General features: G+C 41.8%; 1 protein-coding gene across 1 annotated transcript in view; it reads left to right on the top strand.

Annotated features, from left to right (window-relative positions):
• The window catches only part of TUSC3 (tumor suppressor candidate 3), a 168723-nt gene that overhangs the window by 135897 nt on the left and 19123 nt on the right, over window positions 1-13703 (top strand). Inside the window, exon 7 of the mRNA XM_056855197.1 lies at window positions 826-889. Coding sequence (XP_056711175.1) covers window positions 826-889 — 64 coding nt within the window. The remainder of the gene's footprint in view (window positions 1-825; window positions 890-13703) is intronic.

Below are 13703 nucleotides of genomic sequence, written 5' to 3'. Positions count from 1 at the left end.
AAGTATTGGCTTCGCTTTCTGTTCCACTCAAATCCTTCTAGCTATGTGTTTCGATTCCTCTTAGACTCGAACGACTTCAACTGGATGTCTCATATAGAACTAAAAATAAGGTCCCTCAGCATCACTATGGATTCCCTTTTTCTACTTACTGAATCTGCGGCCCTCTCAATTATAACAGCCAAATTATTTCAACATGAGCTCCATTCATTATATGAGTCTTCTACTAAGACATGCTCACCTCTTCACCATGGAATATTTCCTAAATCTGGTGAAACTGCCACGTATTTATATCAACTATACACTCCAGAAGTGCACAGGGCTTTTTCTTTAGCCAGACTTAATGTATTACCATCAGCCTTACTAACTGGCCGTCATACTGGTGTCCCCCTTCCCGATAGACTGTGCCCTTGCTCTATGGAAGAGACGGAAACCATTCAACATGTTCTCCTTCGGTGCCCCTTGCATCAAATCCTAGTTTGAGTCAGATGGAGGGACTTTCTAACTGTTCAAAGGTTCTCCCCCTTCTTAATAACCAGGACCCTAAAATCATAGAAATTGTGGCTAATTTTTTTGTTGGTGTGATGGCAATTCGCTCTTCTTTTTAATAAGTTATGTTACGTTTTTACTGTACTCGGATGAATGTTGGATATGCCAAAAAGGCCCCTTTTCTCTTTATGATTTGTGTTTTCAGGCTGGTTTTGTCTTTGTTGTGTGTGTTTTTTTAATTCTGTTCAAATATATCAGCACTAATGATGTCCTTGTTTAAATTTTCTGTGCAAAGTGATCTATTATTTATTTCTCTTCCTCTCTTTTTCCCCCCCTCAGAGTTACATACATGGAAGCAGCCAGGCACAGTTTGTTGCTGAATCTCATATTATACTGCTCCTGAGTATCCTTCAAGTATTGATGGATGGAACGAGGCAAGCTAAAGTGGAGTCCACTATTAAACGAAATGGCATTGACAGTGAATATCATTGAGGGTTTGAACAGCAATTGCATTTTCCTGTCTATTTCTTGCCTGATTAAGATGATGCTCCCATATTGTTGCTATTTATTTGTGGAGAAATCTGCAGTCGCCTTTTGGACTGTTTGTTTGCTTTTAAATTATTATTATGCAGCTGCTTCATCCTCTAAATTCTAGCTTGTTTTCTGGTGCCATGCTATTTAACTTTATTTCTTCCTATCAGTTGTCGGAAATGTTTTTGAGTATAGCGAGAGTCGATTCATAGTGTCGGTAAGGGTAAAATGGTTAGCTTATCTTTTGACGAACTTCCATGGATCAGTCACTGCCTAAGGGCTGGGTACTATGAACTCTGCACGCAGTGGGGTGTGGGAGCTACTCTCAGGATCATGCATGTGCTTTCATCTCCACCCGCACAAGTATAGAATGGGTTGGATCCAGACTAGATATTTCTGTGGGCACGATTCCCCTCCCACACACACCCACAGCAGCCTGAAATGACCCCTGAAATCCTGTTTCTGCGGGTCCCATTTTAGGGAAGGTGGAAAAATCTCACTCCATGGGCACTCCTTGCTCCCATGGAAATGTCTAGACTGGATCTAAGCCAATCTGATGTGTGATCAAGTTCATACTCCCGTAGATCTTAATGTGTGCATAGCTTGCCGACATAATCTGCTGTTGAAAAGGGATGGGTGGATCACATGGTTAGGCTATATTTCATGTAGGTGCACCATCAAATAGCACATTATGTAGACTGTGGAGTAAGAGTACACAGTTCCAAGGGTTATTCCAGATCCGTATGTCTGGGGTCAGTGTCACCTTTATTTTCATTGAATAGTTTCAGCAGTTTTGATGAAATATGGTCCAATTATTAGGCATGTAACGTGCAAAATATGTGAACTAGTGTGTTTGGGGTGCAGTATAGTCACTGTAATCATCTGAAGTCTTTAATGAGACTTTGTGCGTACATTTATAATGATGGAAGTGGATTATGCATTTTGATCCTGGTCTCATTAATGTCAATCTAATATTTATAAGAGATTACAACAGGAATACAAATGTTTTCTAGTGTTCCCTAATGTTGTGAAAGTCTGGAGCTCTTGTGCTCATTACTTTGGACATTTGTGTGTGTGCGTGCAGGGAGGGGGAGTTTTGTTGGTAGGTATCTGAACCTGCCCACTGTCTACTTCTGGGAGGCATATATCAGAAACATCGTACATAAATCGAAGGTTGTTACTGATGCTTTGTGTGTACGTATCCATACACTTGAGTTCTATAGTTCCACTGGATTTTGACCTAAACGGAGAGTTCTGGCCAAGTAAAGGCTGCCAGGTTCTTCTCAGTTTTGGAGACTCTGTGTATGGAATGTTTTTTTTGTTTTTTTTTAAAGGTAGGCAGACTTGGATTTTGCAGTATCATCGATAATGTTGAAACTCCCCTTGCATACACTAAACACTTCTTTCTTCAGCAAAATATTACAACCGGACTCAGGGCCGGATTTAGGTTTGATGAGGCCCTAAGCTACTGAAGGTAATGGGGCCCTTTATATGTCCAGCTGTCCTTTGTCAACAACAAATTGTCACTGTTTTTTTGTGTTGAATATATGCTATATGGAAATTTATGGACCTAATAGGTATCTAAAGCCATTTGCACATAACAAAATATGTATTTTATCAAAGTAATTGTTGAACTGAAATACAATTAAGGGAGCAGGCTAGCAGGCGGGTCCCATTACTTACATCATAGGAGCCTACACAACACAAAACACTGTTGCTGTATGTAGGTTTTATTTTATTTGTTTTTTATCATATATTTTGGAAATGTACATCCAGTTTTTTTTCCTTTACATTTTTTTGGGGGCCCCAAGAAAGTGGGGCCCTAAGCTATAGCTTGTTTAGCTTATACGTAAATCCGGCACTGACCGGACTCCATTGATGAAGCACTCTTTTGCATTGCCCTTATTCTGTAGAGCTGAGGCCAGCGCATAGACAGTAGTGATGCCTTTCTAGCTAGTAAACCCAAATTCATGCTCATGAGTTGGTGGAAATAGATTCAAACACTGCGTTCAGAGAATAGGCCCTAATAGAGAGGGCAAGCAAGATATTTTAGGAGCATGGAGGGAAAGCACCCCACGTTCCCTAAATATTTGGGCGCGAACAGCAGTATTTCAACAGTGTCTGTAAATTGTATTTGACTCTTTGGAGGAGACTGACCCTATGAGCCTCAAAAGAATACACACAAAGACAAGTCTTGTTGGTTTCAGTGGAAGCTGACTTCCAAATAAATACCCTTGGACTCAAAGCACCGTATACATCCAAGAAGTCAATTTATTTAGATCCCACTTTTCTTTCCAGTGGGAAACCCAGTCAGCTCACAGCAAGGTTCTCCCCTGTTCCGTTTTATCATCATGATGACAACCTTGTGAGGCTGATGAAGCTGAGAGTGTGACTTGCCCAAGATCACCCAGCAAACTTGCATGGCATTGTGGGGATTCAGAAGTGGGTCTGCCAAATCCCAGTCTGACATTCCAACCACTATGCCATGTTGGTTCTGTGATACTTTTTTTTTTTTACAATACTGGTTCATCATTCTCACTCTGTTTTGTATACATAGGGTTGCCAACCTCCAGGTAATTAGTAAACAAAGGTTAGCCTGCTGTATGATAGTTATGCAATAGAATCAGCAGTAATTGCCAAGAAAAATTCTACTATAACAATTTTGTAAAATGAAATATTAGTGATATTATATTTTCATATCACATATATATATATATATACGCAACTTATAGTACATAGACAACTTATAAGAACAGCAGATCCACGGATGGACAGCGTTTTGTGCATACGAGTGCAGTATTACAATGATGCAAAAAACAGCTATATTACTGCTCCTCAGTGTATATAATTGTGTGGTTCCAGTCTTCACTTATTGTAGTGAAGTATGATTCTTCTTTACAGAGATCCGGTTGTCACTCTGTTTCGACTAATAAGTCTTCTTCAGGGACCACTATTAAATATATTAATAAGGTATACATCAAAATTCAAAAACAGGCATTAAGGCATACTATCTCATCTGGTTTGACAAAGTAAAATCACATAGAAACAATGTATCATTAAGGTAAACATGCCTGATATTACATTGTTTCTATGTGATTTTACTTTGGCAAACCTGATGAGATTATATGCAAACTTTTACCTTTCAATAAAAAGTTGTTTGTATCATTGAAAGCTCTGTTATTGTGTTTTTCTTTTAAGGCAAAAGATGTTAACATATGAGTTGTTTTTTCTAAACTAAAACCTCAGTATTCAGGTTAAATTGCCGCATTGGCACTCGGCGATAAATAAGTGGGTTTTGGGTTGCAGTTTGGGCACTCGGTCTCTAAAAGGTTCGCCATCACTGCTCTAGGGCATTGAAGCCCCTCCCCGCCCCAAACCCTGCTCTCCTCAGGCTCCGCCCCAAAAACCTCCTGCCGGTGGCTAAGAGGAATTTGGCAACCCTACCAAGATTCTTTGGTGACAACCACAGTGTTCATCCAGCTCACGAAGAAAGCATATCAGCGCACCAGCTTCCAATATCCCTTTAGCTTCCTTGACAACATGCTTTTTTAAAAGGCAATTCTCAGATAGCCTAGCATAAAGTCTGCAAATGTTCTCTGATAATACTATCAAAGCATGTTGCCGTGAGCTTGCCGGGATTGCCTTCCTGCTCCTGCCATTTTCTAGCAGGTTTCTGTACAACGTTGAGCTTCTCGCCTGTCTCATTTACATCAGAGAAAATCCAGGCTAATTCTGTCAAAGTATATTCATTTAGGTCCATCTCAAGCTTGCTTAAGGGGTAATGAGGCTCCTAGAAGGCATTTCCCTGTTTCATAGCAAAATTTGAAAGGCGAAACTTGCCAAAATATGGACTTTTCTTCCTGGCGACAGATTGGCTTCCACCGACTAGCTTTCTTTTCAGGCGGTGCATCTGAGGACAGGTATTTTCAGGGGAAGGCAATGAATGCTGAATGCGGTTTGAGAATTGTTTTTTAGATTTGGATCGCTTTTAATCTGTCATTATAATAAGAGCGTAGTGCCATTTTTCCCCCAGCATCTGTTCTCATTTGTCTTCAACTGGCAAAGGCCTGTTTTCCTTCCTAAGAGCAACAGTTGCTGGTTATCAGGTGCAATTGAGAATGAAGCTTTATGTACTGTAAACAGATTTGTCACCAGCTCAGTTGGATGATAGTTGCCTGAAGGGGCCTGTATGTAATTTTCACAAAATAATAGTTTGTATTTTTAAGGCAGGCTTATATCAATATTTTGGTTGCCCTGCATTTTTTTTCCCTTAAAGGCACCAATAAATCATCCCAGAGGGTGAGATGTATTCACAATGGGTTGAATGACTCTCAGTATAACTAGAATTATCTACTCAATAGAAATCTGCATGCAGTAGACTTGCCTAAGCTCAAGGCACTTCCCTTTTAGTACGCTGACATAAAATAATTGTATTTGTTTGGCACCAGTGATGTTTTAGAGGCTTCCTAAAGACTTGAGGATGAGATCAATGTATATTCTTGTCTGTCTGTGGTCAGTTAGGTGGGAAAGAGTACAGTACCATAATGCTTACAAATGTTATAGTTCCTCTCTATATAGTGTTTAGTGATATTGGGTTTCGTAACTACAACACTCACTCTTGGGGCAAACAAGGGTATCTCCCCTGGAATATAACTTGCCCAGAATTTATGGTCTACAGTAGGGGGACAGAAGCCTGTGTAAACTGTATTTTTCTAACACAAATTAGCTTCTACTGAGGAAGAGAAATGTTGGTGGATCATAGCAGAGCAATTACAAGAATGGTTCTTCAGACTTCATGGGGGGAATCTCATGCTTAATTATTTCACCTTGGGAAAAGATGCTTCTTCTGGATATTATTTATTTTATCATTAGATTTATAACTAGGGTTGCCAGCCTCCAGGTAGTAGCAGGATATTTCCTGCTATTACAACTGATCTCCAGCCAATAGAGATCAGTTCACCTGGAGAAAATGGCCCCTTGGGCAATTGGACTCTATGGCATTGAAGTCCCTTCCCTCCCCAAACCCCGCCCTCCCCAGACTCTGCCAGTGGCTAAGTGGGACCTGGAAACCCTATTTATAACCTGCTCTTTTCCGGCCAAGGCCGGGCTCAGAGCAGCTAATAATCCATAATCAAAACATCATTGTTACATAAATTTCAGTTAACATATTACAATTAAAACCAATCAAATTTTTACAATAAAACCAATAAAAACCATTGGACTAGTTGGTGCACATTGATACACACTGGAGCCATAATGGGGGGGGGGAAGCAAGCCGGCCCACCAGGGTTAATGGAATAACATAGACACAAAGAAGGTGGGCAGGGATGTAACATATATACCTTTGCTGTCCTCAACCATAGGCCTGGCAGAAAATCTCTGTCTTACAGGCCCTGCGGAACTGCATTAGATCCTACAGGGCCAAAGAACATTACACTCCTCCTATCTGGGATGGTCGTCCTCTTCCACCAAGCACGCAGCTTCGGGAGGGACACACATGGAGCTGTGAGGGAGGTAGGGGACACCCGCCTAGCCAGCCAGATCAGCTGAATCAACCCTGGCGATCAATGTTAAAGTTTCTGGGTAGGATTTAAATTTTTAGTATTTGTCAAGGAGATTTGCACGTTGTAAAATTGTTTATAGGTTTATAGGTTATGTTTATCCTGCAGTTTGTGTTTGGTATATACCATGTTTGTTGGCAATTGCTACAATTAATACTTGTTTCAGCCAGGATCGAATGCATGCGTTTCACCTAATGTGCATTCGATCCTGGCTAAAACAGGGATTAAAGGAGGATAAAGTGACCATGCGTTTTCGCCCATTGTGAACTGATCTTATCCCTTTTGTTTATTCCCTGTACCTGTTTTTGTGCTGGTCGTGGACCGTAAAAAAGTTTTAATGTAATGATCCTACAGGGCCCTGATCTCATTAGGCAGAGAGTTTCACCAGGCCAGGCAAGAACCAAAAAAGTCCTGGCCCTAACTGAGGACAGCCGGACACTCTTCGGGCCAGGGACCACCAGTAGGTGGTAACTGCAGATACCTGTTCTAGTCTTCTCCCTGACACAGCTGGTTTCCTGTGCGCAGGAAAAACCCAAGCAAGAAGAAAGAAATTATGTCTATAGGAATCAAAATGTAGTCTCACACTTGGAACCAGAGCTTCACAATGTTACTTTCCTACCTGTGTAGTTCCCTTCCGACTTGAATTCTTGCTTCTAACATCTAATGGCTATGTATTAAACTCAACATATTGTTGAGGTTAGCATTAAAGATAGGGACATTATTCCCTTCCCCATTTATAGTTTATCTGTTCTCAGCCGTTCCATGCTTTGACTGTGTTGTTTTTTTAATGAAGCGAGAGGAATCACAAATTAATCTTTCCCTCTCCCCCCTCCCCAACCCAAATATACACTCATGGTGTTAGAATTTAGATAACATTTCTTCACCTGGCCAAACGTGTGCATCAATTCTCTGCATATTTACCCTAAGCTTTCATAATACCGGCTTCTGTTTTCTCACCCCAGAACACGGAAGATTAGCAACCCTAATCTGCACTGTTTTCATCCTTGCTGGTGCAAAAACATTCTGCTTAATGCAGCTTGGGTAATAAATATTTCCTTTATCAAAAGACTTTCCATTTTAAGTAATGTATTTGCTTGTACAGCAAGTGATAATTTGGAGGTTGTTATGATGGGGATTTACAATAACCTGCAGGGGTTTTCTCTCCCCCCCCCCATTATTAATTCTTCCCTTAATACACTTAACACAGATAAAAATGTTGGTAACTAAGCAGAAATGGAAAACAGTTTAAGTTTTCTAATTGGATATTGTTGGGTCAATTTTAACATGGCAGCAGCTTGCTGCTGCTCAGGTTGAATTTACATTTTAGTTGATGCCTGGTCTGTCCTTGTTTTTTAAAAAAACAATTAGGAAACAAAGTTTTTAGGGAGAGGCAGAGCAGGAAGTGATCAGAAACGATCAGTTCAGCTAAATGAAAGAATGAAGAAAATAGGTATAATTAAGAAAGGGATCGGGATTTGGAAAATAAGCTTTTTCCTACAAACCCATGTCCTTGGGGAGGGGACCGCAAACTTCTGCTCCCACTTCTCCAAAACGATGAACACAGGATATTTCTTGCTACTGAGAACAAATCAGTGTTTTATCACCTCTAGTCCACATACTTGGAATTTTTTTTTTAAGTGAAATTGTACATCCTTGTCTCAACTTTTATTTTAGGTTCCCATTTTCAATTTTTCAAAACCTATTTCCTCCAGCCAGTTTGACTGACACCTTTCAAAATAGTCCAGGTGTTATCTTGCTGAAAAGGAAAGATCTGAAAATCAGTGAGCTGCCATCCACTTAGCTGTGCTTCCGTACTCTGCCCATTGTAGCTGGACTAGGCTGAAATGGATTTAGAAATCTTTACCTTCACGGATCTGATAGCTTTAGATGGAATGTCAGTTCTCAGTGGCGTGGATCATCAAAAACATTCAGGCTTCATCAAAGCTTGTCTTAGGGGTGGTCTCATAAAAAAAACGTTTAAGACAAGAATTTTGCTGCTTTGAGGTTCCTACTAGGATGATATGCTTGGACTGACGTTGAAGGCTATCAGTTGGCAAGGACCCATGGTCTGTTTTGTTAGAATAATTATCATAGAATCATAGAGTTGGAAGGGACCGCCAGGCTCATCTAGTCCAACCCCCTGCACAATGGAGGAAATTCACAACTACCTCCCCCACACACACTCAGTGCCCAGAAGATGGCCAAGATGCCCTCCCTCTCATGAACTGCCTAAGTTCATAGAATCAGCATTGCTGACAGATGGCCATCTAGCCTCTGCTTAAAAACCTCCAGGGAAGGAAAGCTTATCACCTCCCAAAGAAGCCTGTCCCACTGAGGAACCGCTCTAATTATATTTTTACATAGAATTTCTCAGAGAAACTGTTTGGCAAAGTACCTTGTTCCACATTCACAATCAGACTGTGAGCTGATATGTTTGGATTGCATCAAGCAACACAAACAGCTGCTGAACGCTTAAGTTTGCATCTTACAGCTGATTGGGAGATGAGCTGGGGGGTCTTCTTCTGACCCCATCCCCTGAGCAAAATAGCTACATGGTGAAGTGGCAAACGGGGAAAGAAAGAGAGTTCCTTTCTCTTCCCTTCACTCTCTCACTGCCTAGTAAATGTTTGTTACATGTGTCCAAAAGCCATTACAAAGTTGGTCTAAATAAAACGTAAGTAAAATGTAGGAAGAATAAAAAGATCATCAAGGTAAGATGCCACACAATTAAAACAGATCACAAAACTACAGGTTTTAAGTTTCAGACACCACTTTTGCATGTATTTTCTCGGCGGCCAGAGTGTGCCATGCATGTTGGGTCTACATCTGCAAGAAAAAATATTATTTTCTCCCCAGCTGTGCATGCAGTCAGATTGGCCAAGATGACTACCAGAAATTTATATCTGGGTTCCCAATATACAAGACAACACAGATGGAGTGGGCAAGATCCTCAAGCTCTACCATACCACAGGCACGAATATGCTGAGGAACCTGTATGTATGAGTAGCATCCTGTTAACATGGCAGATTGTGTGGTGTGGAAGCAAATGGTTGTAAAGGCTGATCTTAGGTTGTAAAACGTAATGTTAGACAAGTAATGGGCTCTCTTGTGATCAGCTTTGAGCCATTTGTACCAGGGGGAGAACTCCATCCCCATATTTCTACTCCATATAGAAGTTAGGCTATAGCCTTGCTCTGATACAATTTCAGGGCAGTAACAATCAAAAAGCCTCCTTTGGTGGGACAGAATTTTAGAATGACCCCCAGAGTCCAAAGAACTGTGAGTTTTATTATTTCCAGGGGGGACTTCCAGGTGAGTGTTTCACAGGTACTCTGCGGTTTTTGAAGTTCCTACATTGAGCAATAGGAGTACTGTCAGCTCCTCAGCGTGGTGCAGTGGTTAAGAGCGGTGGTTTGGAGCGGTGGACTCTGATCTGGAGAACCGGGTTTGATTCCCCACTCATACACATGAGTGGTGGATGCTAATCTGGTGAACTGGATTTGTTTCCCCACTCCTCCACAGGAAGCCAGCTGGGTGACCTTGGGCTAGTCACAGCTCTCTCCCAGCTCTCCCAGCCCCACCTAACTCACAGGGTGTCTGTTGTGGGGAAGGGAAGGGATTGTAAGCCAGTTTGATTCCTCCTTAAGTGGTAGAGAAAGTCGGCATATAAAAGCCAACACTTCTTCTTCACCATCAGCTGGGAGTTCGCTTCTGATTGCTGCAAGTAGCCTGTTCTGGCGAACACACAAAAACAGATTACAAACAGCCAATAGCTTGTTGATCAATTGGCTGCCTGATCACCACTAGCAAACGAACACTGAGCTGAACTGGAAGATGTTCGAACATTTCTCTCTTATTAACCCAGGAGTAACACATTAGCAAATACCTGATCCGTTTCTTTCAATGCTGAGATGATACAGCTTCAAGTAAATGTATATGAAACTATGTGGAACCCTAACATTAGCATATTAAATGATGATCGCTCAATCTGTGTTGTGTATTTGTCCTGCCCTTCCTCAAGCCAGTCTGGCCAACATACGTTGTTCAGTCTTCTCCTTTTTATCCTTACCACAACCTCGTGAGGTGTAGGTTAAACTGATAGTGAGTGACTGACCCAAGGTTACCCAACAAGCTGCATGGAAAAGTTGGATCTTCCAGATCCAAGTCTGGCACTCTAACTGCTGTAGCATACTGGCTCATTTTCATAGCTAATAAAATGAATCTGCAGACATATCCCATTTAACTTGTAATCCTAGTGCAACCAGTGTCAAAGTGTCTAACGCATGTGAAACTTGCTTGCTTTTGTGTCAACAATGTTGTTCTTGTGTGGGAGACACTACACATAACGCTGTTCGAAATCAGACCTCTATGAAGGCTAGGCAAGTAGGTGATGTGAAAGGCCTTTACCTGAGACTGTGGAGAGCCGCTGTCGGTCTGAGTAGACAATATTGACTTTGATGGGCCAAGAGTCTGATTCAGGATAAGGCGGCTTCATTTGTTCATGTGTTCAAGGCTGCTTTGTCTAGTGTGCTCTCCACATGCAGATGGCAGCCGTGAGAATCTACTGCTTTTTCACTACAGAACAACACCCCCACCCCCCAAAAAAATCGGCAGCTCTGCCATTCAGGGACAGTTTGCTACACAGAACAACCTCTATGCACATCATGAACCTGACAGAGGAGCAGTGAGAATTTTAAGGGAAATTTCTGAGCAAGTTTTATACAGGAAGAAATTCTTTTTAAAACCCCGTCCTGTCATATGCTGATCAGTAGCAGTAAGGAAACCAGATGTATTCAAGTTAGCACTGGGATTTGTCCATTTGGTAGGTTTGTCTTATCTGCTGTTGTCTATGATGCATAACACTATTTGTTTGATATCACCCAGAGCCACTTCGACCCTGCATAGGCAGTTTGCTGTGGTGAAGAAAGCCTTGATGCTTCCACTACGTGAGAGTAACGCAAGCCATCTTTCTAGCTTCTTTCCAAGCACTGTTTGAATCCAATTTGGATCCTGTCTGCTATACCTCCATTGCAGCTGAAAGAGTTGAGACCTTTGCCAGTGTTCTGTGTTTTGGTGGAGTAGTCCGTCGGGATTCAGGCCACTTCCAAAATTCAGCAGCAGGGGAAATTCAAATTCTGCCACAATCTCTATCGGGATGGTGTGGTTCTCATTGGCACTGAGCTTATCATATTGCATACAAAAGACTTTCACAGCATAGCTGTGGTGTAGTGGTTAGGAGTGGCGGACTCTAATCTGGAGGACCGGGTTTGATTCCCTGCTCCTCCACATTAAACCAGCAGGATGACCTTGGGCCAGTCGCAGTTCTCTCTGAACTCTCAGCCTCACGAGGTGCCTGTTGTGGGGAGAGGAAGGGAAGGTGATTGTAAGCTGATTTGATTCTCCTTAAAAGGTAGAGAAAGTCAGGCTATAAAAACCAACTCTTCTTCTTCTTTTAGCTGTGGAGCCAATGGGTTTACAGCTCAGGCTGTTGAAGGTGCCTTCTACTCTTAGCTAGTCCAATCCCTCGTGTGATACGAAGCAAAAGAAACCATGTCAAACAGCTTTTGGCAGACACTGGATGTGGCAAGCATTGAGCTAAGAGGAACAGGAGACCCGATGGCCATGTTGTGTCTGCTGCTGTTCCATGCTTGTGAAGCACTATGAGTTTAAAGAGACTGGAAGTCACTGCGGGCCCCAAATTCTTGGCATTTTGCTTTGCTGCCATTGTGTACTCAACCCAGAGGAGATTACTCCATCTTCAGCCGGCACCAGACAGTGCAGAAGGATTGTGCAGCCATCAGAAGCCCATGAACATAGAGAAGCTGGCTGCATTTATTATTATTATTTTGCCTAGTTGGCTATGCTTGCGGCCCCTGCCCTCTTCTCTCATGCCAGGATTTGATAAATGTTGGTAATTATTATGGTATGAATAAATGACTTAAATAAATGCTGGCCCGGGGTAGGTTTGAGCGCCGCCTCTTGAAGCTTGAGGGTTGACCCTGACGCTCGTCCTTGTGCAAATTAAAATGGACACTTGAGTGGCCAACTCCTGGTGAGCAAATGACCTTTTATTTATTTATGCTTTCGTAATTTATTTGCACGGGATATCACCTCAGATGTAGCATCTGTGGGTTGTTGTTTTTTCCTCTGTGAGATTTTACTTTTTCAATTTTCCAGCTGAGTTGCCTGAAGGACAAGGAGGCCAAGAGTCTGCCCGTCTTCGTACAATGGACGAACAGCTCTGCCAGTTCTATTTTCCTTCCTTTTGAGCAGCTTAGTTAGAAGTGCCAGTGTCCCCTGTACGGCCGAAGGTCATTATTTTGCTCCGCCTCTGATTCAAATAAGCCAGTGGCTTTGGTTTTAAATCCTGAGGCCAGAATTAGTTACTCACCACCATTCATTGCAAATGGGCATTCAGGAAGAAGGCGGTGTTCATTTTCAGGGCTGCCTTTGCCGTTTAGGGGATTATTTGAGGGGAACCATTAAAAGGCAGCAAGTTGTCTATTTAATTCATTATTATTTTTACCACTGGGGCTAGGAATCACTGTGGATTTGTTCTTTAAAAAAAAATTAAAAGGTGTATAAGCTGCCTTTCTATTAAGCTTGCAACAGGCCACATCAGTGTTAAAGAGAAGATAATCAATAGTCATAAAACAAAATGCATGAGGTTCTGCTAGTTTAAAAACGTGTACTCCCTGTGTTTCATACTAGAGGGGCAAAGTTGATAACCCATTCTTGAGTCGTTCCTTGGCGTCTGCCCCTAACCTTCAGAACCCCCTCACGTGGGAACAATATGTGGTTCCCCCCTCATTCTTCCAGACCATCAAACATCACTTTAAGGCTTTTTTATTATTTCAAAAGGCCTTTTAAAATTAGTTTTTCTACCATGGCTTTAAAATGCTAAACTCTGGACAAATTTTATTGTTGGGACCTTGTGAATTCTTATCGCGATAGCTATGAGCACACTGCTTTATCGGTTTTTGAGTTGCCATAAGTGTTTCGTTGACCTAGGGAGGCGGCATATTAATAGTTGAAATAAATGATGCATCCATCCTTCTCCTGGTGCTGGAGAATGTGAGGATGATACAGCTAGAGAGTGAATCAGTGGGTCAGTGTAGTAAATTA

Source organism: Euleptes europaea, chromosome 9 (assembly GCF_029931775.1).
Source record: "Euleptes europaea isolate rEulEur1 chromosome 9, rEulEur1.hap1, whole genome shotgun sequence".
NCBI classification, from domain to species: Eukaryota; Metazoa; Chordata; class Lepidosauria; order Squamata; family Sphaerodactylidae; genus Euleptes; species Euleptes europaea.
The sequence above is the reverse complement of the archived record's forward strand: the minus strand, read 5'-3'. Positions and strand labels throughout refer to the sequence as shown.